The following is a 27,129-nucleotide window of genomic DNA, read 5'->3' as shown; positions in this document are numbered from 1 at the left end:
TACAGGAGGACTTGGTCACTGATTCACTGTTTGGTCCTCGGCGACTTACGAAACGCTTGCCTGACGGCGTTCTGCATTTAGTTCAGGAGCCGATGTTCGGCATGTGATAAGATGACATGTACCGTTGTGTTTTCCTTGGCTTGCATTCTGTACTTCTAAACTTATTCGGCCCTTATTCAGCCTTTATTCGCTTTTAACCCACCTGCTAATCTACCGAGACGGTGTGGCAAAAAAATCGTCTGCTCTCCTTCGGTGGTGGCATTCATCCATCGGTATTTTCGATGCATTTCGTAGACCTCACGACAGATGGCGATGGCAGTCAACATGTGGCAGCAATTCCCTTTCTCGCGCTATGGCGCAGCGATCGCGTACACCCGCCTCCTCTTCCCACAGGGGAAGGTAACGGACTACGTAGGCAAGAGGGATGACGAGTGGAAAGGGGATTACAGTCCAAACTAGGGTAGGGAGAAGGGGAATCTTTCCCTGAACGAATGACGAGCCTCTCGCTTTTAGCCAATCAGCGCGAGCCTGGCGTGCGCTGCGAATACCCTCCCGCACCGCACTTCCCTCCTCGCCAGCGCAGGCGTGCGCTGTACGAATACTACTTGAGCAACAGGCGACTTTCCCCCGGTCGGCCGTCGGCGCTGGGCCGCTGTTCTGCCAGTTTCGGTTCTGCGCCGTCGAGGTCGCCGCCAATAAACAAACAGCGCGAAGAGTTTGAGGAGGGCATAAAGACTTTTTTTGTTGTTTTTAGTACCGTCTTTCTCGTCGTTGTTACAAGGGCGCCACTGATGCACTGACGAGCGTGGGTGTGACGCGCATCTAGAACCGCCGGCTCGAAAAAGTTGCCGCGCATTCTCGGAGGACTGGCGGTGAAGGCATCTCCTCGCCTCCGCCGGCCCACCTTCATCACCTGCACGCCCAGCCACCACCTGTCGCGGTCTGCGCACAGTGTCTGCAATTCGTAGCGAGGGGCCGGACAGCAGATCGCCGTTGGCGTCGACGCATTACTACCGACAGGTGTTCAATGTAAGTGTCCGCTGGCTGTTATAATACTGGATGTTGTGGGTCTGTGACTGCTGGCATGTTTTCTTCTACTGTTTTCAGTTCACGAGATATTTTTTGGTGCGACGACTCAGAGCTCGACAGTACTGGGAAGAGGGTGTACATCGTCTCTATCCGGGACTTCGGTTAAAATGAACCCGATGTATCGAAAAAAAGAAAAAGGTTCCTCCCTCAGGGATGAGAACGGCTAACCGGGGAAGAGGGCGACGTGGGGGGGGGGGGGGGGGGGGGGTAGTGCTTTAAATGCGACTTTAGTGAATTTGTGAGGAGATAGATTGTCAGTTGTACCAGAATGTTGAGTTTTTGAGAAATAAAGGGCAACTTTATTTGCAGCGCGTTGTTCAGGCGATCACGGTTGTATCTTCAGACTGTTTTTTTTTGTTTAGTTTACGGAGGCTTAAATTGCCAAAGCGGCTCAGGCTATGAGGGACGCTGTAGTGAAGATCTCCGGAAATTTCGACCACTTGGAGTTCTTTAACGTGCACTGACATCTCACAGTACACGGGCCTCTAGAATTTTGTCTCCATCGAAATTCGAAAGCCGCGGCCGGGATCGAACCCGCGTCTTTTGGGTCAGCAGCCGAGCGCCATAATCACTGAGCCACCGCGGCTGCGTACCTTGGGCCTGGCTCGTCATATGTTATGGCACATGCTAGCATTGTGCATGCTTTTTTGTCCCTTTTTAACTCTAGTTAACTCTGTTTTGCAGTTAGTCGTGTGCGCTATATTATGAGTGACAATGTAAATATCGGTGCAGTTCTGAAATAATGTTTTGCAGGTCGAATCACATGGTTATTGGCACCCGAGACACGATCTTGTATGAAACGCATAAGTTCTGAACGCACAAAAATCTTCGCTGAGTTCTAAGAGTGGGAGGTGGTGATTGAAGTGTACGCGCAGAGACCGTGGCTCTCGTCTTGTGCACGTAAAAGCACACATGGAACGAATTGTGAGCGCCTTGATGCTTCGGCGTTTGTGTGGGCACACTGCGCCCGCGTAAATCTGCCCATATGGATATCCACCACGCCGCAAAGAATGTTTCATTCGAATACCTGATTCTCTTCTTCAATAAAACCAAGTTTTGCAGGTGTACCTTCTGTCACGAAATGCTCTGCTTCGACTCTGCGTATGGACCCGCCGCGGTGACTTAGTGGTTAGTGCGCTCGGCTACTGATCCGGAGTTCCCGGGTTCGTACTCGACCGCGGAAGCTGCGTTTTTATGGACGCAAAACGCTAAGGCGCCCGTGTGCTGTGCGATGTCAGTGCACGTTAAAGATCCCCAGGTGGTCGAAATTATTCCGCAGCCCTCCACTACGGCACCTCTCTCTTCCTTTCTTCTTTCACTCCTCCTTTATTCCTTCCCTTACGGCGCGGTTCAGGTGTCCAACGAAAAATGAGACACCCGCCGCGGTGGCTCAGTAGTTAGGGGGCTCGGCTGCTGAGCCGGAGTTCCCGGGTTCGAACCCCAGCGCGGCGGCTGCGTTTTTATGGAGGCAAAACGCTAAGGCGCCCATGTGCTGTGCGATGTCAGTGCACGTTAAAGATCCCCAGGTGGTCGAAATTATCCCGGAGCCCTCCACTACGGCACCCCTTCCTTCCTTTCTTCTTTCACCCCCTCCCTTATCCCTTCCCTTACGGCGCGGTTCAGGTGTCCAACGATATATGAGACAGATACTGCGCCATTTCCTTTCCCCAAAAACCAATTATTATTATTATACTCCGCATATTCCAGTGACAAAATACACGTAGAACGTTCCGTAGAATAGAGCATAGCTGGTGCCGATTTTCAAACCACCATCAAAAATTAGACATCTTTTTGTGCTGTTATTTCCTCACGCAAGCCGGTTTTTTAATGTATATTCGCGCTTTAACGAAACGTTATATATATATATATATATATATATATATATATATATATATATATATATATATATATATATATATATATATATATATATATATATATATATATATATATATATATATATATATATATATATATAAACATCCTTTGTCTCGGCCTGTAGACGAGGTCAGGACCTCGTTTTCTGATGGTGACTTTATGTTTGGTTTATGGGAGTTTAATGTCTCAAAGCAACTGCGGCTATGAGGGACGCCGTAGTGAAGGGCTCCGGAAGTTTCGACACCTGGGGCTTTTTTGACGTTCACTGACATCGCACAGTACACGGACTTCTAGAATTTCGCCTCCATCGAAATTCGACCGCCGCAGCCGGGGTCGAACCCGCAACTTTCGTGTCAGCAGCCGAATGCCAAAACCACTCAGCCACCACGGAGGCCGTTTGTGACTCTAACTCTAAATTTTGAGTAATGATATTGTTCGCATATTGCAGCTAAAAAAGGTACTAAATTTTTGTTATGATTACTATGTTAGTGCGAATAATTAGCCAGGTAGCAGCAGGTGCTAGAACTTCCTGTCCTGCCTTCAGGATATTCAGTATTTAGAAGTGTGGCGGCATGTTTCAATAAAACTTACAGAGAAATAACACACCATTGAATTTTATAAGTTACAATCGAAGAGCCGATACATTCGACCTTCAGAGTGGAAAACTTGCGGTAAGTGTGAGGACAGAAATAGCCGCAGTGTAAATTTGTCCTCAGTGGATCTTCATTTCGCAGCTTAAATCGGTAAGCCATCCACGAGGCACCCTCAGTACAATAGGGGCTATTGTTTAATGTTTAGTTTTTTAAACTCTCCGGCGGATGAGTCGCCATTAGAACAGCCAGATAGTGATAATATGTTGTGCGATGCGTCACCTGCCTAATGCATCTGGCAGCGGGCCCACTTAGTCCATCGACTGTACGAAGCAGGTGCTCTGCCGAGAAAATTTTCGAACGCGGTCATCATTATCATCATCAATAGCCAGGTTAATTCAAGTGCAGGCCTAAGGACCGCTCCCGTGAGTCTCCATTTAAACCTCTCCCTTCCGCCAGCGACGGCCAGCCTTTCTCCTCTAGTCTCCGCCCCTCTAGGCAATTTTTCTAACTCAGGCTTCCCCCCTTCTCTCCATCAACACCCCCCCCCCCCCTTTCCGTCCCCAGTGAGGCGTAGCAAACCGGTAACTTCTCGAGGTTAGCCTCTTCAACTGACTTATTTTCCCCGTCTCTCTCTTTTCCCTTCCAGTTTACTCTGTTACCTTAACAAACAACCGATTATGTGCTGCAAGGATGAAACGTGCTGCACAAGTCCATTTCCCCTTCTCCATTTGAAATTGATTACATTTGGCATATTTTCTCTCACCCAAGCCGCCCTCTCTATGTTTCCCAACTCTACCCTCATATCTTCCCACTTTTTTTTTCAGCTCATAGAGGCCAGAAGGCATCATCGTTGTGTAACGATCGTCTTCGACCTGAGGTATAAGCATAGTCTTGAAAGTCACGAATCACTAAGTCACATTAGAATTTTTCCTAACCAATTCAGGGCATCTGAGATTTTCTGTTTCGTCAATAGTGTTCCCGCAGCCCCACGGTCCTCGAAGAATCACATTCAAAGGCTCTTTTAGTAGCGAATGGGACGAAGCATTCGGGTTGTGTATCAAAAAGGTGTGGTAGAATATACAGCTAGCGTTAGTCATCATTAATTCTAGTTTTATTAACATTACCGCTGGGGACAATTATTGCGTATTATCTCCTGTCGCGGAGCGAGTGGTTACTTTTTCACGCGAATGGAAAGAAAGCACTTGGCACTCAGCTCAGCGTGGACGAGTTAGGGCGGAGAGTAGATGTCAGTCAAACTTCGCTTTTCCTCGTGTAGGCAAAAACATGAAGGAGAGAAGAAAATTACAGGACGATTGCTGAAGGCTTTTGGACTAGGCTCGTGCTCTCTGCTTACTTTTTCTTAAGATCTTATTTTTTTGCCGTTTTGCAGTTCCCAGGGCTCGAACTAGATGCGACCGGCGCCTGTGCACATACCACGTATTACGAATTATTAACCAGATACCTCCAGTGAAATACGCTCTTTGAGTAGCCGAGATCATTTCATTTCATTTCATTTCATTTTATTACCTTAAAGACCCCTCGCGGGGTATTACATAAGGGGTGGGATTAGCAGAAAAGGCACAAAACAATGCCATTAGTGATCATGAACAAAAAATGTTGTTTAGATTGCTTGCAAATGATGAAGGACAGGTGATGTCGACGATATGCTGGGGAAGGCCGTTCCAATCTTTAGCTGCACGTGGGAAGAAGGAGGCTAAAAAAGTAACAGTTCGGGCACGTGGGCGAAAAACTTGAAGCGTGTGGCTAGTGCGATGAGAAATGTATGATGCTGGCGTGATGTAAGGGGCACGGTTAAGTGATGAGTAAAAGAACTTGTGGTACAGTGATAGCGTGGCTATGCGACGACGAACGGAAAGAGGCGATAGTGCTGAATTAATCCTCGTCTCTTATAACTCCAAAATTCTATCCTTTCCCTTCTTTCCCACATTATTCCATGCTGTGTGACGTCATCGTCCTTCATTCGTTACCCTAAATCGTAGTGGTCTTATCTACAATTTTCGCTTGCTCCACAAATTGTACCTATCCGTAGATTTTTTCCAGCGGTCTAGCACCACCACATAGTGGGTTTATTTTGCACTCACATGTATATTGCGCATACTAAAACATTATTACTGTTATCACTAATATGTTTCTCGTGCAATGGTACGTCAGTAAAAGAGAAGAATGAAGAAAATATATTGTATAAATCCCTTAAAAATGGCGGTACTCGACCAAACCGTGTATTTGCATGAAGCGCGAAATCACGCATGCCACTGTAAGCTATACTTGATTATGTTGATGCAGTCAAGTATCTCGGCATAATCTTTGATTCTAACAGCTTATGGAACTTCCATATGGCGTACATCTGCATCAGACTGCGGAGAGAAGCTTGGGTTTTATATAACTGAAAAAAGCGGGCTTCAATATAAGTAAAACAAAAAACTAATGCATACACTTGCCTACAGTGTACACAGGTACAGAGTCTCAGAATTCCGCATTTGTTCTTCTAGTTGGAAAGAACGCAGTGATAAATTGTTGAACAAAATAAATGCTACTAACTACTGCTTACAACTCCTCTAACACGTCATCGATTGACCTCTTCCGAACGCTAAAGCTCCCTACGTATGACTCGCTATTTTTCATAACGGCTACCATAAGACTTTTTTGGGACACGGAGTTTATGATTACCTATGCTGCTTCCCGCTTTTTGCGCAGCCAGCGTAGATTTGAGGTCCCCAAATACAAGACCTGATTTGGAAGAACAAAGCGCTGGGCTTATGATCCTGAATTTTCTAATAGACTTCCAGACGAAGTGTTAGCGGCTACTTCATCGAGTGCGTTAAACCATCTGTTAAGAACTTGTTAGGAACTTAAGGTTTCTTTTTATCTCCCTGCTAAGTTAAGACAATGATATGTTATGCCCAGTTATTTCATAAGGTTCTAAAAGTGTGTAATATTCTGCTTTAACTTAGCAAGATAACTAGTAGTAATTGCTTATGTACAGTGTCTGCAGCATAGCCAACGTACCGGCAAGTTTCTAGCGTTGCCGGCCATAGTCACGCAAGCCCTTGTAGGCTTTGACTGTCACGTAATGTTCTGCATTTCTACCCTCTTTTGGAAATAAACATTGGTATTATTAATAATATTACGCAATAATTATTCCTGATTGGCTGTCGCTCAGCTTGACAGCGTTACTGGTCATCGCGTGAGCACCTAAAAGTGACGAGATGTCCGGGCGTGCAAACAGCGTTCGGAATTGAAACCACGGCTGGCCGACCTTAACACTGGCCACCCCGTAGCTGCGACATTTCAACGAGGCCGGGAATAATGTCCATCTAAATTCAGGTTGCACTCAGTCCGGAGACCGGGCAGCAGAAGAAAATGTATACAGATTGGAGCTCACATCTAGCGTGGTGCTCTCGACCAAAAGCAGCGCATTTCTCGATGCGGCTTCGTGCCAGGTTTAACGACCGTCGTATAAGTCGCAAAAAGTGACGCCGTATGATGTCTTTAAGATTCGGGGTCGACGCACGGAGTAGACATGATCACCGCATCCTTCGCGGAGCGGGCCATTCGTTGAAGGGGGGGGGGGGGGGACGCTCACTGCTTTTCCGATTTCCGATTCAGCACCTTTAAGACTTGCATCACCCAGTCAAACGTTTTGATATCCGAAAGGGAAGTCAAGAGTCGCGACATATCGAGCGCAATATTGCTTTCTCTCGGCATAATGGAGGTCATTAAAAAGCACCCCTGCGGTGTAAGTGAACTTCTCTTGAAAAATAAGGGAAACATAAAAACATAATGCGTTGCTGACAGGCTTTAAGCTTATGTATGTGCAGAGGAATCGATTGCTTTAGTGGGAGGTACGCCCCCGAGAAATGGAATAAGCGATACGTGCTTCCCTCACTCACGCTTCCATTAAAGGAGAACCGGATGCGGAAATAAGCCATTAATAAAGAACGATCCGTCCAAACGGGCATCGTGCTAAAACCGCGCCAAACCGGAAGCGCGTAGAATTCAGATCTCTCCTAACCCTCTTTACATCCGCCCATAGACGGGATGCGACCATCATTTCGATACGTAATGTGATAACAAGCGGATAACTTTAGCATAACTTTAGCATTTCGGTTTTCTTGGTTGGGGCCGTTTGTCTACACGAGTGCATAGGGTTGCAAAGCCATTGTCGCGGAAACTATCTCTGCTTGTTTTTCAGTCTAGAGTTTGTTCAGGTGACTAGAGGACCTCACTGGTGAAATGTTTTGTGCATTTGTGGGAGTAATTTTTGCTCGCATTTTAAGCGCGGATAAATGCTTGAATGATAGCTTTAGTAGACATCACAGCTGAGCCCGTTAAACAAAGTATCTTCGATAACGAACCTCGATACCCTCAAAAATTGTATTTCAGATACCGACATAAGACGCAGAACCAAAATTAATTTCCGATACAGAAACTGTATCGTCGATTCTTCGATACACCACTGAAATCGCCAACATTAATAGAGGTGGTAATATGATTGACTAAGTTGAGAAATTTCTCGGAATATTTAGTGCATCCGATATAGCGCATTCAGTATTTTCCGTACTTGTGGCTCCATTCTAACATGCATCCAGCAACGACAAAGATTATCCATTCCTTCCCAAACATTGTCCATGCCATCCTGCACAGCGGGCTATGATGGTCCAAGTTTGCCGCTTTTTCTCCTACATCAGCAGTGCATTCGCCTATTCTAAAAACGTGGTATAGAGCCAGCATAAAAAAACGCAGAGGAGGCGCTGATTATACACAGACAAAAGGCACAAGAAAGAGGTCACAGGGTCTAGTAGAATTTCAGTACAAATGAACTTTCGCCAATTGTCTTCGCCGTACGGGCACGGTGGAAATCGCGAAAACGGACTCATGCACCACTTGGACATTTTCTGAACATTTTCAAGCGATGGAGCCAGTGGCCGCGACGCTATAGAGTGGCTGGACACCCGAGAACTCTAAGACACTTCGAGCCGAATGCCGCGACTTGATCGCTCTTTTCCAAGGGGAGAAAGCTTCGCCGGATTCGCTCATAAGATGTGCGCGGTGCCCAGATGGGAAACGGCGGTCCTATGCAGGATATATTGCACTTCCCACACTCCTTATCCGGTCGGGCTTTGACTGGCTGAGCGCAGAATTGGGCTTCGTCGGGCAACGCCTGGTGTGATTTCAGTTAATTTTTTTCTTTCCGTATATATGGCGTCAGATTCGCTTCTGTATTTTCGCTTGTCAGACGGCCGCACTTTTCTCCACTTTGAGCGACTTGTGCCGGGAGGTTTTGATCAAGGCGAGAGCGCCGGCCGACCATGGCGCACTTCGCTACCCACTTACGCAACAGCGAGAAGCCGCGCCACCTGTATCACAGTTCAAGCGCTGCGCAGTATTTTCCTGGAAGTTCTCTCGAGTAGAAGTCAACAGCCGGGGTTACACTTGCACCGGCGAGGCTCACAAATCCTCTTTCCAATGCGGGCTGAACGACGTAAAACAACGCCCGGTGAACTGCATCGAGTGCTCCAATAATGTCTCTCCCTTCCACCCCCCCACCCCCCCTCCTCTTCGTTTTCTACTGAGCGTTTTTTCGAGCGCGACCCCGAGAATTAAAGTGGAAGGCGCACATGATGCTGCTTTACGCAACGCGTCGAGCCGACACAGTGACCGCCGTGTACGCTAGATCGCTGAGCTCTCCGCGGTGTGTTTGCTCAAATGCTTTAGCTCGCATCGCTTCCGACGAAAAACGCTCTTCGGTGCTGCACTTAGCGACGTGCTCTTTCATAAACTGATTTGCAATACGCCGTTGGCCTGATTATCGGTTCTAGTGAAGCAGCATCGCACTTAAAAGCAGTGAAGCGGAAACAAAGTGCAAAAGAGAAAACAATGCATCTCACATACCGAGTACTGGACAGTGGAAACATTGTCGTGTGTTAAAAGACTTAGATGTTGGGCTAGTTGGATTTGTGACAAATTATGCATATTTTTAGCGTCCGTATCCTGCTAGCGCTAAAATATGTATAGTTGCCATGCGGGGCAGGACATTGCCATGTTGCAGGACAGTGGAAACAATACCATGCGGGGCAAGACATTGCCATGTTGCAGGACAGTGGAAACATAACCATGCGGAGCAGGACATTGCCATGTTGCAGGACAGTGGAAACAATACCATGCGGGGCAGGACATTGCCATGTTGCAGGACAGCGGAAACATAACCATGCGTAGCAGGACATTGCCATGTTGCAGTGACAACCACACACGCTTAGGGGCGGATGGAGGCCTGATAGGCAGTCTGCAAAGTGGGACGGGGGCGTGAGCGACTCACTCTCTTTGCGACTCTCGGCAATGGAATGGCCGTGGCTGCAGGTCAAGCTCTACTAATGCGTTAGCGTTACTACCCTTACTTTGTCAAAACCTGTCCGTGTGGTGTTGTGTGATGCCGCCACTAAGGAGAACTCCTCCGTCCGCTACCGCTCATTTTTGCCCTGCACGTATCTCCCGCCTTCTGTAATCCTCCACCCGACACTAAACAACGCACCTCTACCCGCCAGAACCGTCTCCTAACACAATTCACCCACCTGCACCCTCCAGATGGCCCCAACTTACTGCCAGCCCACCCTATCTGTACAAAAGCCGCCTGTCACCACCAACCAATCGACATGCGTCCCTTCGAAGCGTCAACCATCACCAACTACAATGTACCACCTTTACACTTCAGAAGTCCCCACCTATCCACACAGTTTCACCTTCCATACGATGGCACCCACGAGAAGTCCACACAGAACTGAGGACTAGGGTGACACACAGTTCAAAGCCGAAACGGGAAGGCGATCATTGTAGCAGCGGTACGCACAGGGTTGGTCAAAAATGCCCAGGCCACAGGATCTGCTTTGGAGTAGCATAGTCACCCGCGAAGCTAAACAAATCTAGAGAGTAAAGGAAGTGCTGTTTTAACCTCTGACCGCTTTGATAGTTTATCAGCATCTTAAGTGCTATAGGATGTACAGAAGAAGTGCAGGCCCTGTGGCCTGGGCACCTTTGACCAACCCTGTACAACCGTAGCGCTCGCGCAAATTTGTGGCATCACCTTGTATGATGCCCTGCGCATTTTAAAAAGCTGAGTCGAAACATTACAGCTAACAGGCGCACACCGCACACACTGTCGAATTTACCAAAACCTCTTAATTTCGCTATCAGTGTATGCGCGTCTCACACGATAACTCTCTTCACGTTGAGCGAAGAAAGTGGTAAGGTGGCCTGCTGGAGGCGATAAAGCTTGTGTGATTATATTTCTATCATGTGTGCGTACATTTCCTCAGCTCATTTATCTGGCAATGCGCGCACGACTGTTATTGTTTCTGTTGATTCAATGTCAAGTTTGTAATGCGTGAAAGACCATAAACACACACTCGGCACACACTCCCAATTTTTTTTTTCAGGACATTCGTGTGATGTGCCGTTAGCTACTACTGTCGACTGCTTTTTTCCTTCGAGGAGACACCATCGAATAAGCGCGCCTCGGCTCTGCAACAAGGAACATGTCTTGTCCAAAGGTGCACAAAGATACTGCATTGACGCTCTGCAATTTCAGCAGCCTCGCATCCAAGCTATAAAATCTGCGGGCTGCTGTTGACAGAGTCTGTGCTTTAGAAGCAAACATCCCTGTGTCCGGAGGGTCCACACGGAACGATGCACATTCGTTTCTTGCACCGGCGGTGTTTTCTTGGTGAAAACGTCCCGCCGATATGGACTATCAAATCTGGGGGCGCTGGTTTGAGCCCCGATGCCGGGAAAAGTTACTTCCGCTTTCCTAGCGTACGTTACACGCCATACTGTTTGAAATGAGGGCCCGCGCGTGTTGCGGTGCGGTGAATATTTGCGGGCACACTAGGGAAGAAAGGAAGCCCAGTCTGTGGCTCCTTCGATTTTACTTCTTCAACCCGTTTTGGACATTTTCTTTTCTTCCGCTTCCCCTTTCTTGTTTTTTTTCATTTGCTTCCTTTTGCTTCCGATTCCTTTTTCTTTCCTTCTCTCCTCCCTTTCCCTCCTGCATCTCCTTTTCTTCTCTTTTTGCTTAGATTTTCTCTTGCCCTAATAATAATAATAATAATAATAATAATAATAATAATAATAATAATAATAATAATAATAATAATAATAATAATAATAATAATAATAATAATAATAATAATAATTGGTTTTTGGGGAAAGGAAATGGCGCAGTATCTGTCTCATATATCGTTGGACACCTGAACCGCGCCGTAAGGGTAGGGATAAAGGAGGGAGTGAAAGAAGAAAGGAAGGAAGATGTGCCGTAGTGGAAGGCTCCGGAATAATTTCGACCACCTGGGGATCTTTAACGTGCACTGACATCGCACAGCACACGGGCGCCTTAGCGTTTTTCCTCCATAAAAACGCAGCCGCCGCGGTCGGGTTCGAACCTCTCTTGCCTTCCCCGTTCCTATTTTTGAGGCCACCGACGCAGAGCGAGCACTTTTATCTCCTCTTTAACTCCCCTTTCTTTGCGGTTCCCTAATTTCGTCTTTCTGCGTTTTTATGGAGGCAGAACGCTAAGGCGCCCGTGTGCTGTGCGATGTCAGTGCACGTTAAAGATCCCCAGGTGGTCGAAATTATTCCGGAGCCCTCCACTACGGCAACTCTTCTTTCTTTCGTCTTTCACTCCCTCCTTTATCCCTTCCCTTACAGCTCGGTTCAGGTGTCCAACGATATATGAGACAGATACTGCGCCATTTCCTTTCCCCCAAAACAAATTATTATTATTATTACTCTTAAATATCTCCCTTCTCGTCCTCACTGTCTCCTTTTTCTCTTTTTTTTTGGTCGCCGATGCAGAGCAGGTACTTAAACTCCGCTTTAATTTCCCTCCCTTTTACTCCTTTCCTCATTTCCTACTTTTTTTCAGCCATGGTACAAAACCACCCCCTGCCACCTTCCCTTTACCCCGCCGCGGTGGCTCAGTGGTTAGGGCGCTCGACTACTGATCCGGAGTTCCCGGGCTCGAACCCGACCGCGGCGGTTGCGTTTTTATGGAGTAAAAACGCTAAGGCGCCTGTGTGCTGTGCGATGTCAGTGCGCGTTAAAGATCCCCAGGTGGTCGAAATTATTCCGGAGCCCTCCACTACGGCACCTAATTCTTCCTTTCTTCTTTCACTCCCTCCTTTATTCCTTCCCTTACGGCGCGGTTCAGGTGTCCAACGATATATGAGACAGATACTGCGCCATTTCCTTCCCCCCCCCCAAAAAAAACCAATTATTATTATTTATTATCACCTTCCCTTTAATTTCCCTTTCTTTTCCCTATTTCCTTGCTTGTTTTTAATTTCCTCGGTCTTTTCTTTTTTGTTTTCTCTTCCTTCCCCATTCACTTACACTATTCATTCCTCTTTTCCCATTTTTATTCTGTGCCTGCTGTCGAGCGGCGTCGCTGCGCGCTTTCCCGCCTCTCTTTATGGGGCGCATCTCCGGCAGTGTCCCCAAAGCGGAGGCTTCGATCACAAAAGCGCGCGAACGTGTGCCCTCCCCCGGCTGATATAAAACCTATCTCCCGACAAACGCCGGGCCGTAAGTGACACGCATCGATTCCAACAGCGTCCGTGGCTCGATGCCGAACGTCTGCGTGCGCTGGAAATGCGAGAAATCGAGCTTTCCTTATCAGCGCCGGGCAGTATGCGACGTGCTTGGTTAAAACATACAGCTTCCTTCAAATGTCAATCGTTCTTGCATCAGTCAGCTTAAAATTTTTTTTTTGTTCTCGTCTCATCTAATTCCTTAATGGGCTTCCGAAATAACAGACAGAAAACGGAGTGCACGATTCTAATTACAGGATAAAATTAGTTTTAACATATGTATTATCAAAGTTCCGTCCAAAATTTCATCGATTAAGCACAGGAATAAAGTCGGCTATACGTTCTTCATCGCATTACAGTCTCCTGTACAGCGACTGCACAATAGATTCAATTAATTTTTCTTCCCACTTTTCACCACAAAGACGCCCGATATATTACCTTGGTTAGTTTTCTTTCTTTTTGTGTAGTTTATTTTTCTATTTAGTCAATTATTTTAACTTCAAAGGAAAATATTGTATCCCTAATGCTTCGTTTTTTATTGACAAAAAATATGCTGAAATTAAAAAAAAAATGAAAATTGTTTTTTTGGAGAAAGGCAATGCCGCAGTATCTGCTTCGCGCTTTTATGGCTAGACTTCTTCATTTAAGACTAGTCTACCAGTATGGTATTGTAGTGAAATTATTGCCAAAATCAGTTCTACTCGCATTGTCCTTCATCATTCAGCTTCCGCGATGGCACAGAGGTCATGGCGCTCGGCTGCTGACCCTAAAGACGCGGGTTCGATCCCAACCGCGGCGGTCGCATTTCCTTGGAGGCGAAATGCTTGAGACCCGCGTACTGTGCGATGTCAGTGCATGTTAAAGAATGCTAAGTGGTCGAAATTATCCATATCCCCCCACTATCTCTCATAGCCTGAGTCATTTTGGGACGTTAAATCCCAGACACCACCACCGCCTTTTTTCATTCAGTTTTTCCATCAAATATTTACTGGGGGTTCCAAGAAAAACGCCGGTTTACTACAAGTATATTAATGCACAATAAAGGGGAAATAATTGACTTGAAAAGTTATAGACCGATCGGCTAATTGTCTTTTGCCTACAGAGCATTTAATACTGTAATCGCTAAAAAAAACTTAGGACCAGACTTAGACTTCAATGTACTAAGTGATCAGGCAGGCTTTAGTAAACGATACTCGAGAATAGACCATATTCCCACTACCAATCAGGTGATAGTGAAATGCGCAAAGCATAACCTACCCCTATAATAGCATTCATAGATTAGAGAAAGCATTTGACTCAGTCGAAATTTCAGCAATCATGCAGGCATTGCGGAATCAGAGTGTAGAAGAGTCTTATGTGAAAATACTGGAAGATATACGTATATAGCGGGTGCAGCTACCATCGTCCCACATGAAGTCAGCAATAAAATTCCAATAATAAAGGGTGTCAGGCAAGGAGACATGATCTCTACAATGGTCTTCACCGCCTGTTTACAGGAGGTGTTCAGAGACCTGGAGTGAGAGTAGTTTGGGATGAGTTAATGAAAAAAATAACCCGCAATTCGCTGAAGACACTGTCTTGCTAGGTCACTCAGGGGAGGAACTGCAAAACATGATCAATGACATAGACAGGCAAACTGGAATGGTCGGTCTAAAAATTGATATGCAGACAACTAAGGTAATGTTCAATAGTCTCGGAAGAGAAGAGCGGCTTACGATCGGTAACGAGGCTCGTGAGGTGCTGTGTGAATGCGTCTACTTAAGACAGGTAGTGACCGCAAATCTGGGCCCTGAAAGTGAAACGACCAGAAGGATAAGAATGGAGTGGAGCACATTTTGGCATCTCTCAGATCATGAATGGCAGTTTACCAATGTCCCTCAAGAGTAAAACATATAACAGCTATGTCCTACCGGTACTCACCTCTAGGGGCAGAAACATGGAAGATAACGAAAAGGTTTTAATTTAAACTAGTGACAACGCAGCTAGCAGTGAAAAGGAAAATGGTATGTGTAACGTTAAGAGACAGGAAGAGGGCAGAGTGGGTCAGTGAACAAACACGGATTAATGGTTTATGGGGGTTTAACGTCCCAAAGCGACGTAGGCTACGAAGGACGGATGGATTAATGACATCCTAGTCCTGACCAACAGGAACAAATGCACTTGGGCAGGGCACGTAATGCGAAGGGAAGATAACCTTTGATCGTTAAAGGTAAGAGACTGGATTCCGAGAGAAGGCAAGCGTAGCAGGGGGTGGCAGAAAGTCAAATGGGCGGAGGAGATTAAGAAGTTTGCGAAGATGAGGCTGCCGCAGCAGGAACAGGAGAGAATTAACTGAAGACATATGGAAGAGGCTTTGTCCTGGGGCGGGCGTAGTCAGGCTGATAATGATGATGATGATGACTGCAATTATACCGTCGAGTCTTCATTGCGTCGTCCTGTGGTCTTTCGTGCAGGGCTCTTTTGTCATCGCGGCAAAGCTTCGTGCTTTTTTATCACCTATTTTTTTAAATTTCTTTGAATTTTAAGATACTGCCGCTGTTGCCTTGGGGGCGTTAATGTCGGTTTAAAGTGCTACAATGGCGCCAAAAAATAGGCAAATATATTTGGCTAGCTTTTTATACTCTTATGCTGTGGCAAGCCGATGATTCGTTCGATATGCAGCGATTACATGTTTTAATGGCCGGTGGACCATAGGGCGAACGCTCCACGCTACGCCGTCGTCTTTCAGTCCGTAATAAAACATTTAGAAGAAAGAGAATATGTCTATTGTTGTGCTTTCGATAACGCCAGCAGCAGAGTTCTAGAATCACCGAAAGTTCTCAGCAAACGTGACAGTGTGCAGACAAGCCGTTTTTGTGAAGCATCTTTGAGGCGAAAAGTGACGTAAATCGCAAAAGATTTTCGGCTCGTGCTTTTAACAAATTTTTCTCATGCTGTTGTAAAAATCAGGCAGATACTGTCACGCGCTACAATGCCAACTCGATAGCACCGTCCAACGCGTTGTCTCCAAAATGATTGAATGTGCCAATGCTGGTGCCTCATCTTTGCACAAAAAGAGCCTCAATAACTCACGTACAAGACCGACTCACCAAATCTTTCAGCCAGGGGAAAGGGGGTATCTGAACGGGAAAGCAAAGACAGAAAAATACCGGAGGAGGGGGTGGGGGGACTCTCTTTTCTCAAGTGAATACATTATGTTATAAAGGAAGCTTGCCACCTAAACGCAATATAAATGTTATCCTTCTCACCACGCGGACCTTGGAACTCGGGTGGTGATGTGCATAGCATCGAACAGTGTTTAGATCCGGGGTTTCAGAATTAAACCCATATATGCCGAAACGTCGCCGCGGTGGCTCAGTGGTTATGGCGCTCTGCTGCTGACCCGAAAGACGCGGGTTCGGTCCCGGATGCGGCGGTCAAATTTCGATGGAGGCGAAATTCTAGAGGCCCGTGTACTGTGCGATGTCAGTGCACGTTAAAGAACCCCAGGTGGTCGAAATTTCCGGAGCCTTTCACTACGGCGTCCCTCATAGCCTGAATCGCTTTGGGACGTTAAACCCCGATAAACCAAACCATATATGCCGAACCTTCATAAATTTGATAAAATATTGAAATATTTTTCGATATAAAATGCTTATTGCACTTCACAATTCAGACAACCATTTTAATGGTCGAAATATTTTTCGTAACGACAACTTTTGAGCCTTTCGAGAATGTAAGCAAATTCTCTACCTATTACGTGTCGTAACGCTTTTAACATTCAATTTAATATCGCATTTTTAATCCCGCGCGTTGATTTCCTTATCACAATGCGCAAAAATCATTTGCTTTTCTTGCATAATTTCAACGCAGTCGATGGAGCGACTTTCAAAAAAGGCGTCCAACGAGTACAGGCGGATCTTTCTGAACGCACACAGCGCACACAACACAACCCTAGAACGTGAAGCGTTTAGATCGTTTTGAACCCACGCTAGCGGGGGCAAGCTTTTACGCAATAAACTTTTAGAGTTACTGCGCAAAAAAGTGTTGTCACACATGTAGAATGCTAGGCATATACGACCTACTTTTTTTTTTTTTTAGACAGAAGGAGACGAGGGCATAAAACTGCCGGCTACTTAGACCTGATTGTGCGGTGGCGTATTTTGCAGATAGACTGTTCAGATTACGAGATGCTGCAACTTGCTGTGAGCGAAGATTGGTTGTGAGCGCCTACACAGCGCCAAAACGCCATATCGAATCATGACCACACATCAAGCGAACGTGGGCTTGTAGCGTACGCTGTGTAATGAGAGCTCTCAGTTGCTCGCAAGAGCCTTGTATAACGAGCAATTATACTTGCGCGGCCGTCCCGTTTTCGGGTGGTGATAACAGAGAATACGTTACCAGGCTTTATATCCAGTCATGAATGAACATTTTCTTTGCAGCTGCAAATAATAGGTTCTGCGTTTTAAGTTCGAAACTTGCGAGAAAGCGCCCACGCAGCAACGACGCCGTTGAACTAAGGGAGGCAAGTGCATGTAAAAAATAAACAAAGGGCAGAGAAAACAGAACCTATACGGTGCTTTTCATTTCGTAACGAACATGACCGCAAAGTCAATTTAATTCGATCCGTGCAGTGATGAGCCGGATAAACACATTAATAAATCGTTCGGCGTTCATAACAAAGTACAAGCGTACACTGGATACGATGCGAAGAAACCGACATTTAACAATCGCTCAGTTTGGATGCGACGCGAGCATCGTTTCATAATAACTATCGCCAAATATTAGGCATGGGATCTGTCACGCGCGACGTTTAGCAAATCGCTCGGTTGCGTAGCGGGCGAATTTAAGCGCCGCCTATATTCTAAAAGATACTCTCGTCACCTGTTGACATCTTTCAAGACTCGGAATATTTTATCGCGAACGCAAGCTGGGCCTGGCGTATTCAGTTACGATAGGATTGGAAATTTTGAACGCTTTTGTACAGCGGATAGCGCCGTTACATCGCAGGAACGTCTATCCAGTAGCGAACAATTGTTTTCGTGCTTCCCCGTTAATCGCGATGTTGCGTTCGAGTCGTGGCCTCGCTTACACTGGAACGAAATACGCCTGCATTTGATCAGGGCGAAACAGGACGCGGCGAGCAATTTTCAGCGATACACAATCTGCTGACGAGCCGTTCTCGTTTCCATGTTATAGCGGCTCCTAAAGGGGAGCTTCGCCTTTGCACAGGGCACACGCTTAGAGACCGGGTGCTCCGCTTGCGTTCGCTATTTCTCGGCCGCGGACTCGAGATACGCGCGAACGGAAATGTGATGTTTTCCTCGATGCGCTTGTCTCACATTCGGCTAACTCCGCCTCCTTTAAAATCTGCGGAAGTGGAAAAGAGAAATAAATCTGATTTGGCAGCAATTAAAAGAAAAAACGCAAAAAAACAACTTGTAGAGACAAAGAGGACAATGTCATTAGCAACATGGATAAGATTGTAGTTAATGTAGCCGATGACCTCTACACAAATCTATCCAGTAGGCAGTGCGATCAGGATGTTAATGAGATAATCAGCCATCATCATCATCATAATCAGCTTGACTACACCGACTGCAGGGCAAATGCCTCTCCCATGTCTCTCCAATTAACCCTGTCCTTTGCCAGCTGCGCCCTCCGTATTAGCGCAAACTTGTGTTAATCTCATCCGCCCACCTAGCTTTTTGCCCCCCCCCCCCCCCCCCTTCTCTTGCCTTCTCTAGGAATCCACTCCGTTACCTTTCGGCCTGTCCGGAGCCAGAGATTCTTAGAACCCTCCGCTGCGTCACAGGTCTGACCGCCGCCTTGGTCAGTTGCTGCGCAGCCGCTGGGGACTGAGGGTCGAGGGTTAATTGGTTTGTTCATATAGGAGGTTGTGGCCAGGTACAGCACCAGGTCGGCCAAATCCTGCTGTGGTGAGGGAGTGCGGGTTTGTTTGTGGTAACGGAGACCAAGCTGCACCACAGGCCTGGTTATGCAATTCCATCGACAGTCGGAGTTTTTTTAACCCGGTGAAGAATAGCGCGGCACCGGGATTCCAACCCGGGTCCTCTTGCGCGTGAGGCGTATGCTCTACCTCTAAGCAATCGCTGCCGTCTGTAGTATCGCGCAACAACGGGACATCCCGCGAGTAACGAAAGAGGAAGAAAGCTTTAGGAACAATGCAAAGGGGGGAAAGCACCTTGTGAGGGTCAGGTTTGGTGTATGGCGGTTTAACGTCCCAAAGTGACTCAGGCTATGAGAGACGCGTGAGGGTCAGGTAACAGCAGGCCTGTTGAAGGACGGAGGGGGAATTGCGCTAGAAATACTAGCCGGCCGGTATATGCAATGCCTTATGGCCTCGAGCGTACCAGAAGCTTTGAAGAATTCTAACACCATCTTAGCATAGGAAAAAGGACGTCAACGATTGAAACGTTGCATACCAATCAGCTTAGTGTCCGTTGCCTATAAGACACTTAGGTAATCGCTAATTGCGTCAGGAGAACCTTAGACATCAATCAAAGTTTATTTAGAACAGTTTTATTCCGGTATAAATAAAATTGGCATATTAGGCTCATTTCTGAGACATTAAAGACTAGACGTGCAAAATGAGGCAAAAATAATACATTCAAAGTGAAATCGGAAGCCATTCAATCATCTGCCCCTGTAACGGTGTTGGCGCCCAAATTTAGGTTATTTGGCCGGAAGGCTTTCTGGGTAAAATGATCTTAGCTTTTGCAACAAGGGATCTTACATTATGCTTACCGGCTCTGCGGACAGCTGAGATTGTGCTTTGTGAAACATTCTGGGAAATATGATTTATATAATACTGCCTGGATTCAATGTTCTTTTAAGGAATAATTGAAAACCATTCTAGTTTTTTCAGCATGTATAGGATGTAATTAATACGCTGAGCATTGCAGGCTTAGTTATTCAGAGCGGACCAGCCGCTGCACCTTTGGCGTTCGGCTGCGTATCCTAATGTCACGTGTTCGAATTCCAGCCGCGTCGAAATGAAGGAACGCGTATGTGGTGCGCAATGTCAGGGCACTTGAAAGAACACCAGGAAATCTAAATTAATCCAGAGCGCGCCATCCCGCCGTACCTTATCGCCTACGAGTCGTTTGTGGACGGTAAGCCCCACATACCATACCATACCCTATCCTACCGTACCCCACCCTACCCACATTGTACCCATACCCTACCCATTCACTACCCATACCCTATCCATAACCTTATCCATACCCTACCCTACCTATACGCTACCCTACCTATATCCATACTCTACCCAAATTATACCCTAGCCCTACCCTACACTACTCTACAGTATATCGTACCATACCATACCATGCATTACCTTACAATATTTTCAAACCGGTCACTCGGTTATCTCGCTAGAGGCCTTAAAACACAATATGAAGAAAGTGAGTGTAGATGAGTAAAATCTTTTAGAGGACCACAAATATACAAATTTCACCGCATACCAAGCCTTTGCAGGAAAAAAAAAAGTGCACACTGAAACACACCGATGGCGACCAGCCATTCCCAACTTACACGGACTATACGGAGAGCCACGGGAAATGTAATCTGCTTGCCCCCGAGGGATGAACAACAGGCTGCCGCACTTTTGTGCTGCGCAACGCTGCCTGAAGCTGCATTAAAATGCTCATGCTAGTGTGCCACGTTCGGCGAAGAAGCTCTCAAGGCAGGCCCGTGTTTTCTGTTGTGGCGCAAATATATGCTTGGTATCGTCTTTCACCGTAGAAGCCCTCTGGGCAGAGTCGCGATAGTAGTCGCAGCTCTCTGATCCGGCCAGAAGTGACTAGTCCCAATAGCCACTTTTCGGATGGATGGATGGATGGATGGATGGATTGGATAGATGTGCGTAGGTACGTACGTACATACGTACGCGCGTATACATACGCACGCGCGTACGCACGCACGTATACATACGCACGCACGTACGTATACATACGCACGCACGCACGTATACATACGCACGCACGCACGTATACATACGCACGCACGCACGTATACATACGCACGCACGCACGTATACATACGCACGCACGTACGTACGCACGTATACATACGTACGCACGTACGTACGCACGTACGTATACATACATACATACGTACGCACGTACGTACGCACGTACGTATACATACATACATACGTACGTACGTACGTATACATGCGTACGTACGTACGTATACATGCGTACGTATGTACTGTACGTATGTATGTATGTATGTATGTATGTATGTATGTATGTATGTATGTATGTATGTATGTATGTATGTATGTATGTATGTATGTATGTATGTATGTATGTATGTATGTATGTATGTATGTATGTATGTATGTACTGTACATATGTATGTATGTATGTATGTATGTATGTATGTATGTATGTATGTATGTATGTATGTATGTATGTATGTATGTATGTATGTATGTATGTATGTATGTATGTATGTATGTATGTATGTATGTATGTATGTATGTATGTATGTATGTATGTATGTATGTATGTATGTATGTATGTATGTATGTATGTATGTATGTACTGATGGACGGACGGACGGACGGAAGATAGGAGCGTCCCCTTTGAAACAGTGGTGGCAGTTGCCAAAATGCTCGGCTTGTTTCCTTTACATTTCTTTAACGATGTTATAAATCAGTCTATAAATTCGCCATTTTCTTTAAATACGTTTTTAATCCAACACTTTAAAACTTTGTGCCATCTCTCTGCTTTTGAGCCACCGATTTTCCAATCAGTTTTTGCTGACTTTCAGCCGAGATTCAGTCACACTACCATTGTTATATCTAAACCATATGGTCTCAGGGAGAGGTACTGTGCCTGCATCAACATCCGGATGAACACCACCGCATTCGAGTATAACACGTCCAATTGTATCCACAGATTTCACACACAATGAGAATGTGTCATCTTCGTGTAATTTCTTTTTGTAGCTTCAAGTTCTAGGACACCCTCATCTATCTTTGTAGATTAGGGCACTTGCTCTTCAGTTATTTTAGAACGATTCCTTCCTGATCTGCCGTTTCCAATATCCATATAGTTGTACTCTGCTTATTTGCCGTTGAAATAATCCAGTTTTTATGATCTGCATTTCTTACTTGTCGTTTAAAGCTCTTTGTTTTTCCGTACTTGTATCCGACATACTCTCTGGTTAGTTTTCTAGTCCTGTTCTTCCACTATGAGTCAACGCTTTTTGTGTGTAAGCATTCAGATACCTGAGCTACCCACCTGTTATCGTCCAGTTTCTTCAGACGTTCTTCATATAATATTTTTCTCTGGGCTTCGCACTCAGGGCTGATCTACCAACAGCTCTCTGATTCATTTCTAGTCTTGATTGAACTTGTGCCCTAAGGCTCAAAACCGCATTCCCGAAAGTAAGCCCTGGCACCATTATATCTTTCCAAATACCTTAACACCTGATATGTGTCGTACGCAAATAATTCCCTGTTTCATTATCGCGGCATCTCTTCACCCTTTCACCCTAACTGTCTGTACATTCTTTACCATGAATAACTCTCCTTCATTTACCCACACCCCGGGATATTTGCATCCTGCCACTCTGAGTATTTCATGGCCTTGCATTGTAAGCACCTTACCAGTTGAATCTTTGGAAATCATCAGACCTGACTTGATAGTGCTAAAACTGCAGCGTTGCAAAGGTCAGGCAAAAACTTTTTCATTTAATTACGGCACTTTTCGGAAACTAAGTGCGCTAGAGAATTAAACGGTGGTCGCAAGAATCCGGTAGTGGTGCTCTAATCTCTGTGTATGCGTCTCATGGTTCGTAGTATGGATGAACGAGTAACAAATAGAATCGCAGAGGCCGTGACGTGACTGTCATCGCAGCCGGAGCACCCGGAATATGACCCCGATTGGCTGCTGTCTCGGCCGCGTCTATGAGGTCGCCTCCTTGGCTGCTTTCATTAAAATAGGCTTAGTGCGGCGACCCGGGGCAAATAATTCGTTTTACTTTTTTTTAGGGGATGAAATAGAGTTAAGCGTCTTGATGAAAACTCCAAACTTACGAAGACGCGCTAGCATAGCGCAGCTACAGATGTAGAAGAGGAACCGTATAGGGTGTCAGCAGTGACCCGGAAGTTTCTCGGCAGGTGAAAATATGAAGCATAAATTACCGCGAGATTTCACCGAATGTTCCGACGACGAACTAAAAATACGACGTTGGTCTCCTGTACAGTAGAGTGCATATTTTACCGCGCAAACGAACAAGGGCACAGGCCAGCTCGCCGCCTTGCCCAGAAGCAAGAAAGAATGCAGCGTGTCTTCCAATGCGCCGCATGAAACCTGATAGATCGTATGAAGAAAATAGATCGAGCTTTCACACAGGGTTGCGGTGGGTGCTATCTTCACAGTGCGCACACCCGCTGACAGCTGCAGCCTATACTCGCATTGCTGAGCGGAAACCATGTTGTCAGCTTTCAAAGATAACATGAGCAAGCTCCCAACCTCGGCAATTTCAGGCTGACATTGTTTGAAAAATGCGTCCAACCTGGGATCGAATATGAATCCGACCTTTTCCGGATTTTGTTGTCTGAATGAAACCCATCAGAAAAAAATATATTGGCCCCGTGGAGGGTTTAAGCCAGCGTCGCCGTAGAGTTGCTTTCTGATGCTTTAGCCCACTCGGCCATCGGATCAGACACATTCTACTTGGCAGCATATCACTCCAAGTGCTTTAAATCACCGTCTTTGTCATCTTCTAGTTGAACGGCGGTAGTAGCGCTACCACCTAACCGGATTAGTCACGAGATAAAAATCCTGCCCTATGTCACCAAGGCCAGCCTAATGCAGCAGCACACGAAGGTGAGAAGGCGGCCTAAGACATCGCTAAGGACAAATAAGAACGAGCGTGTCAAGCAGAGAAAGCAGCGGGGGACGCCGAGGGCGCAGCTTCGCGCGAAAAAGAGAAGCAGCTGATCGGGGTGGCGCGTAAACCACCAAAGGCAGCGAGTAACGACGAGTGCGCTGTCCAGCTGAAAGCGAAGCTGTTGATGGCGACTGCTCATCAAGCCTCGAAAGCTGCCAGGGAAGCCATGCACCTCGCCCATGTCGAAGAATAGGCGCGGGCAAATGCGGTGGCAAGCCCAGGTGCCAAGGCACGTGACCCATTCCGGACATCGGCCTACACATCTATAAGCCGTGTTGGGATGTGCTATGCATATTCTGCAATGCATTCACGCTTACACTTACGGTCCACACTGAGATAAACTAAAATTTTCTTTTTACTTCGTATCAGTGGTGGAAGCCACTTTGGTAACGGCACTTCTTAGTAGCGAAATGTTTGTCTGCCAATGTAGAGCTTGGTAATTTAGGTAACAACCAACCAGTTCTCGAGATCACGCTATCCTAACCTGTACACCCCGATGGTAGCTATTATTATAAAGATGAAAATTCATTGTTCTGTAACCACCTCGAGATATTTAACGTGCACCGACATTGCGCTGCCCACGGATGCATTTTGCGATTCGCCACCGTCGAAATGCGTAACCCGACCGCGGCGGCTGCGTCTCGATGGAGGCGAAACGGAAAGGCGCCCGTGTGCTGTGCGATGTCAGTGCACGTTAAAGGTCCCCAGGCGGTCGAAATTATTCCGGAGCCCTCCACCACGGTACCTCTTTCTTCCTTACTTCTTTCACTCCCTCCTTTATTCCTTCCAGCGCGGTTCAGGTGTCCACCGAGAAGTAGGAAAGTTACCGGGCATTTTATTTCCTGAGAACCGGTCGTCATCATGTTTTTCAGATCAGGCTACTTTGAATGACAAAAAAATATCATCTTTAGTGAGAATTCAATGCTTTCTGAAGCAACCAGTAGACAATTTTGCGCATCTTTTTCCGCTCACACTCTACACAGTATCATGGTAGCACCACAAAGGGTTAATGGTCGCTTCTTTAAGCGCAACGTCTTCTCCTCTTACCCTTCCCAGTACAGAGTAGCAGGTCAGATATTTATCTTTCCGGTCGACCTCTTTGACCTTCCAATGAATAACCTTTATTTTTATCTTTCTTGCGTTAATTTCCTTCCCTTTTCCTTGCTTTATATATTTTATTATGTTTGATCACGCTTGCCTCCTAAAATGCGGGCTAGTTTTCCAACTCGCATCCACATCTCGACCTCCACTCTGCTTATGAGGCCGTGACGCTACTTTGCCGTGTTGCCTGCCACTTTATGTCGCATTTACGCACCAATACTCGAGCCAATACGTGGAAGCTGACGAAAAGGGTTCAGTTTAAGTTAAGGACAACGCAGCGAGCCATGGAAAGAAAAATTACAGGTGTAACGTCAAAATACCAGAAGCAGGCAGAAAGGGTGTAAGAACAAACGCGGGTTAATGACATCCCAGTCGAAACCAAGAGGAAGAAATGGGCTTGGGCAGGGCATGTAATGCGAATGAAAGATATCTTCTGGTCCTTAAGGGTAACGGAGTGTACTCCAAGAGAAGGCAAGCGTAGGAGGGGGCGGCAGAAAGTTAGATGGGCGGATGCGATTATGAAGATTGCGGGCATAAGGTGGCCGCAGCTGGCACAGGACAGGGTTTATTGGAGAGACATGGGAGAGGCATTTGCCCTGCGGTGGGCGTAGTCAGGCTACTGTTGATGATGTTGATGACTCATTTCGCACGGTATTGATCGGTACACGATTGATCACGTCTTTTGTGCATGTCCTGCCTCTTGTGCCGAGAAACATTCGTTACGCTGTGTACTGGAAGGTTGTCACCTTAACCCGGTTACAGAAATGAAGGACCTATGATGGTGTCAGTAGCAATTATCGGCTCTTAAGACCTACCAGGCAATGTTTAGTTTATTGGAGGCATCGCAATTGTGTGAGAGCCTGTGACTTCACTATGCACTTATTTCTAATTCGAACTTCTTCTTCTTCTTCTCCTCAAGTAATATGGCACATACCCACGTGGGGGGGATTGGCCAAGGTATAGGGTAGAATGCCAATGAAGCATTTGCGCGGGGAAGGAAACGTCAGAAGACTGAATCAAGATAAAAAAAAATGGGAAAAATAAAATGAATTCAAGAGGTATGAGTCATCCGGAATAGAATCAATCTAGCCTTTTTTGGGCATGCGAAAGAATTATTCCCCCTTTCTCTGTTATAGCCCCACATTTCTTTCCCCCAGTGCAGGGTAGCAAACCGCCACGTATCTTCTCTTGGTTAATTTCCCCATCATTAATTCCCCTTTCTCTCTCGGTGCTTTAATGCATCCTTCAAGTGTCCTGAAAATGGTTTTGAAGAAGTCTATTCTTCTACGCAGCGGCGGCGGCAGCACCAGCAGCGTCATCGCCACCAGGGGGCGGACGTGACGTGGTCAACGATGCGTTTCCTCGGATCGCCGCTGCCGGCGCCCGTGGCGCTTTTCCACTGCTGGCTGCTCGTGGCGGTCGCCGGAGCTTCGGCCTCGGCGGTGCGGGAGGAAGACGAGGAAGACTTGCTATCGCCGCTGCCGTCATCCGCGGGGGGCGCTGACGTCGCCGTGGACACGCTCACCACGCTCGAGTGCCACCGGCGGGAGTACTCCTTCCGCGCCACACGCACTGACGCCAAGGGGAACCAGTGCTGGGACGACATCACCGCCATGTCCTGCTGGGGCCGATGCGACTCCGGAGAGGTCGGTGGCACCACGCTCTCATTTTGTGCGATGGCGTTTGCATGAGGCATAGCTCGGAATAAATCAGTTGTGACGCAATGGGCGAAATTTGGTGGCGTTGAGTCAATCCCGCAAGTGTGCGGCCTTACGCAGAGGTTCTCATATCACAGAATGACGGCCATTGTGACGCCAATGAAAGCTACCTCTGGAACCTGTCTTTCAAAAATGTCGCGTTCTCATTAGACCAAAAATCGAATGATGGACGCAAGAGTTGAGAGCATATCCCCACTGATAGGGGGCGTTAGCGGACGCAACAAGTACGAGCGTCTT

At 46.6% G+C, this 27,129-nt stretch overlaps 1 protein-coding gene across 1 annotated transcript in view; it reads left to right on the top strand.

The window, feature by feature from the left end:
• Positions 1-612: 612 nt before the first annotated feature.
• Positions 613-27,129, top strand: part of Gpb5 (Glycoprotein hormone beta 5) — a 52,790-nt gene continuing 26,273 nt past the window's right edge. The window contains exons 1-2 of the mRNA XM_077637943.1: positions 613-1,029; positions 26,467-26,820. Of these exons, the coding sequence (XP_077494069.1) occupies positions 26,527-26,820 (294 nt within the window). The 5' untranslated portion in view covers positions 613-1,029; positions 26,467-26,526. The remainder of the gene's footprint in view (positions 1,030-26,466; positions 26,821-27,129) is intronic.

This window comes from Amblyomma americanum, chromosome 9 (genome assembly GCF_052857255.1).
Source record: "Amblyomma americanum isolate KBUSLIRL-KWMA chromosome 9, ASM5285725v1, whole genome shotgun sequence".
Taxonomy (NCBI): Eukaryota; Metazoa; Arthropoda; class Arachnida; order Ixodida; family Ixodidae; genus Amblyomma; species Amblyomma americanum.
Note: the sequence above shows the minus strand (reverse complement) of the source record. Positions and strands in the feature narration are given on the sequence as shown.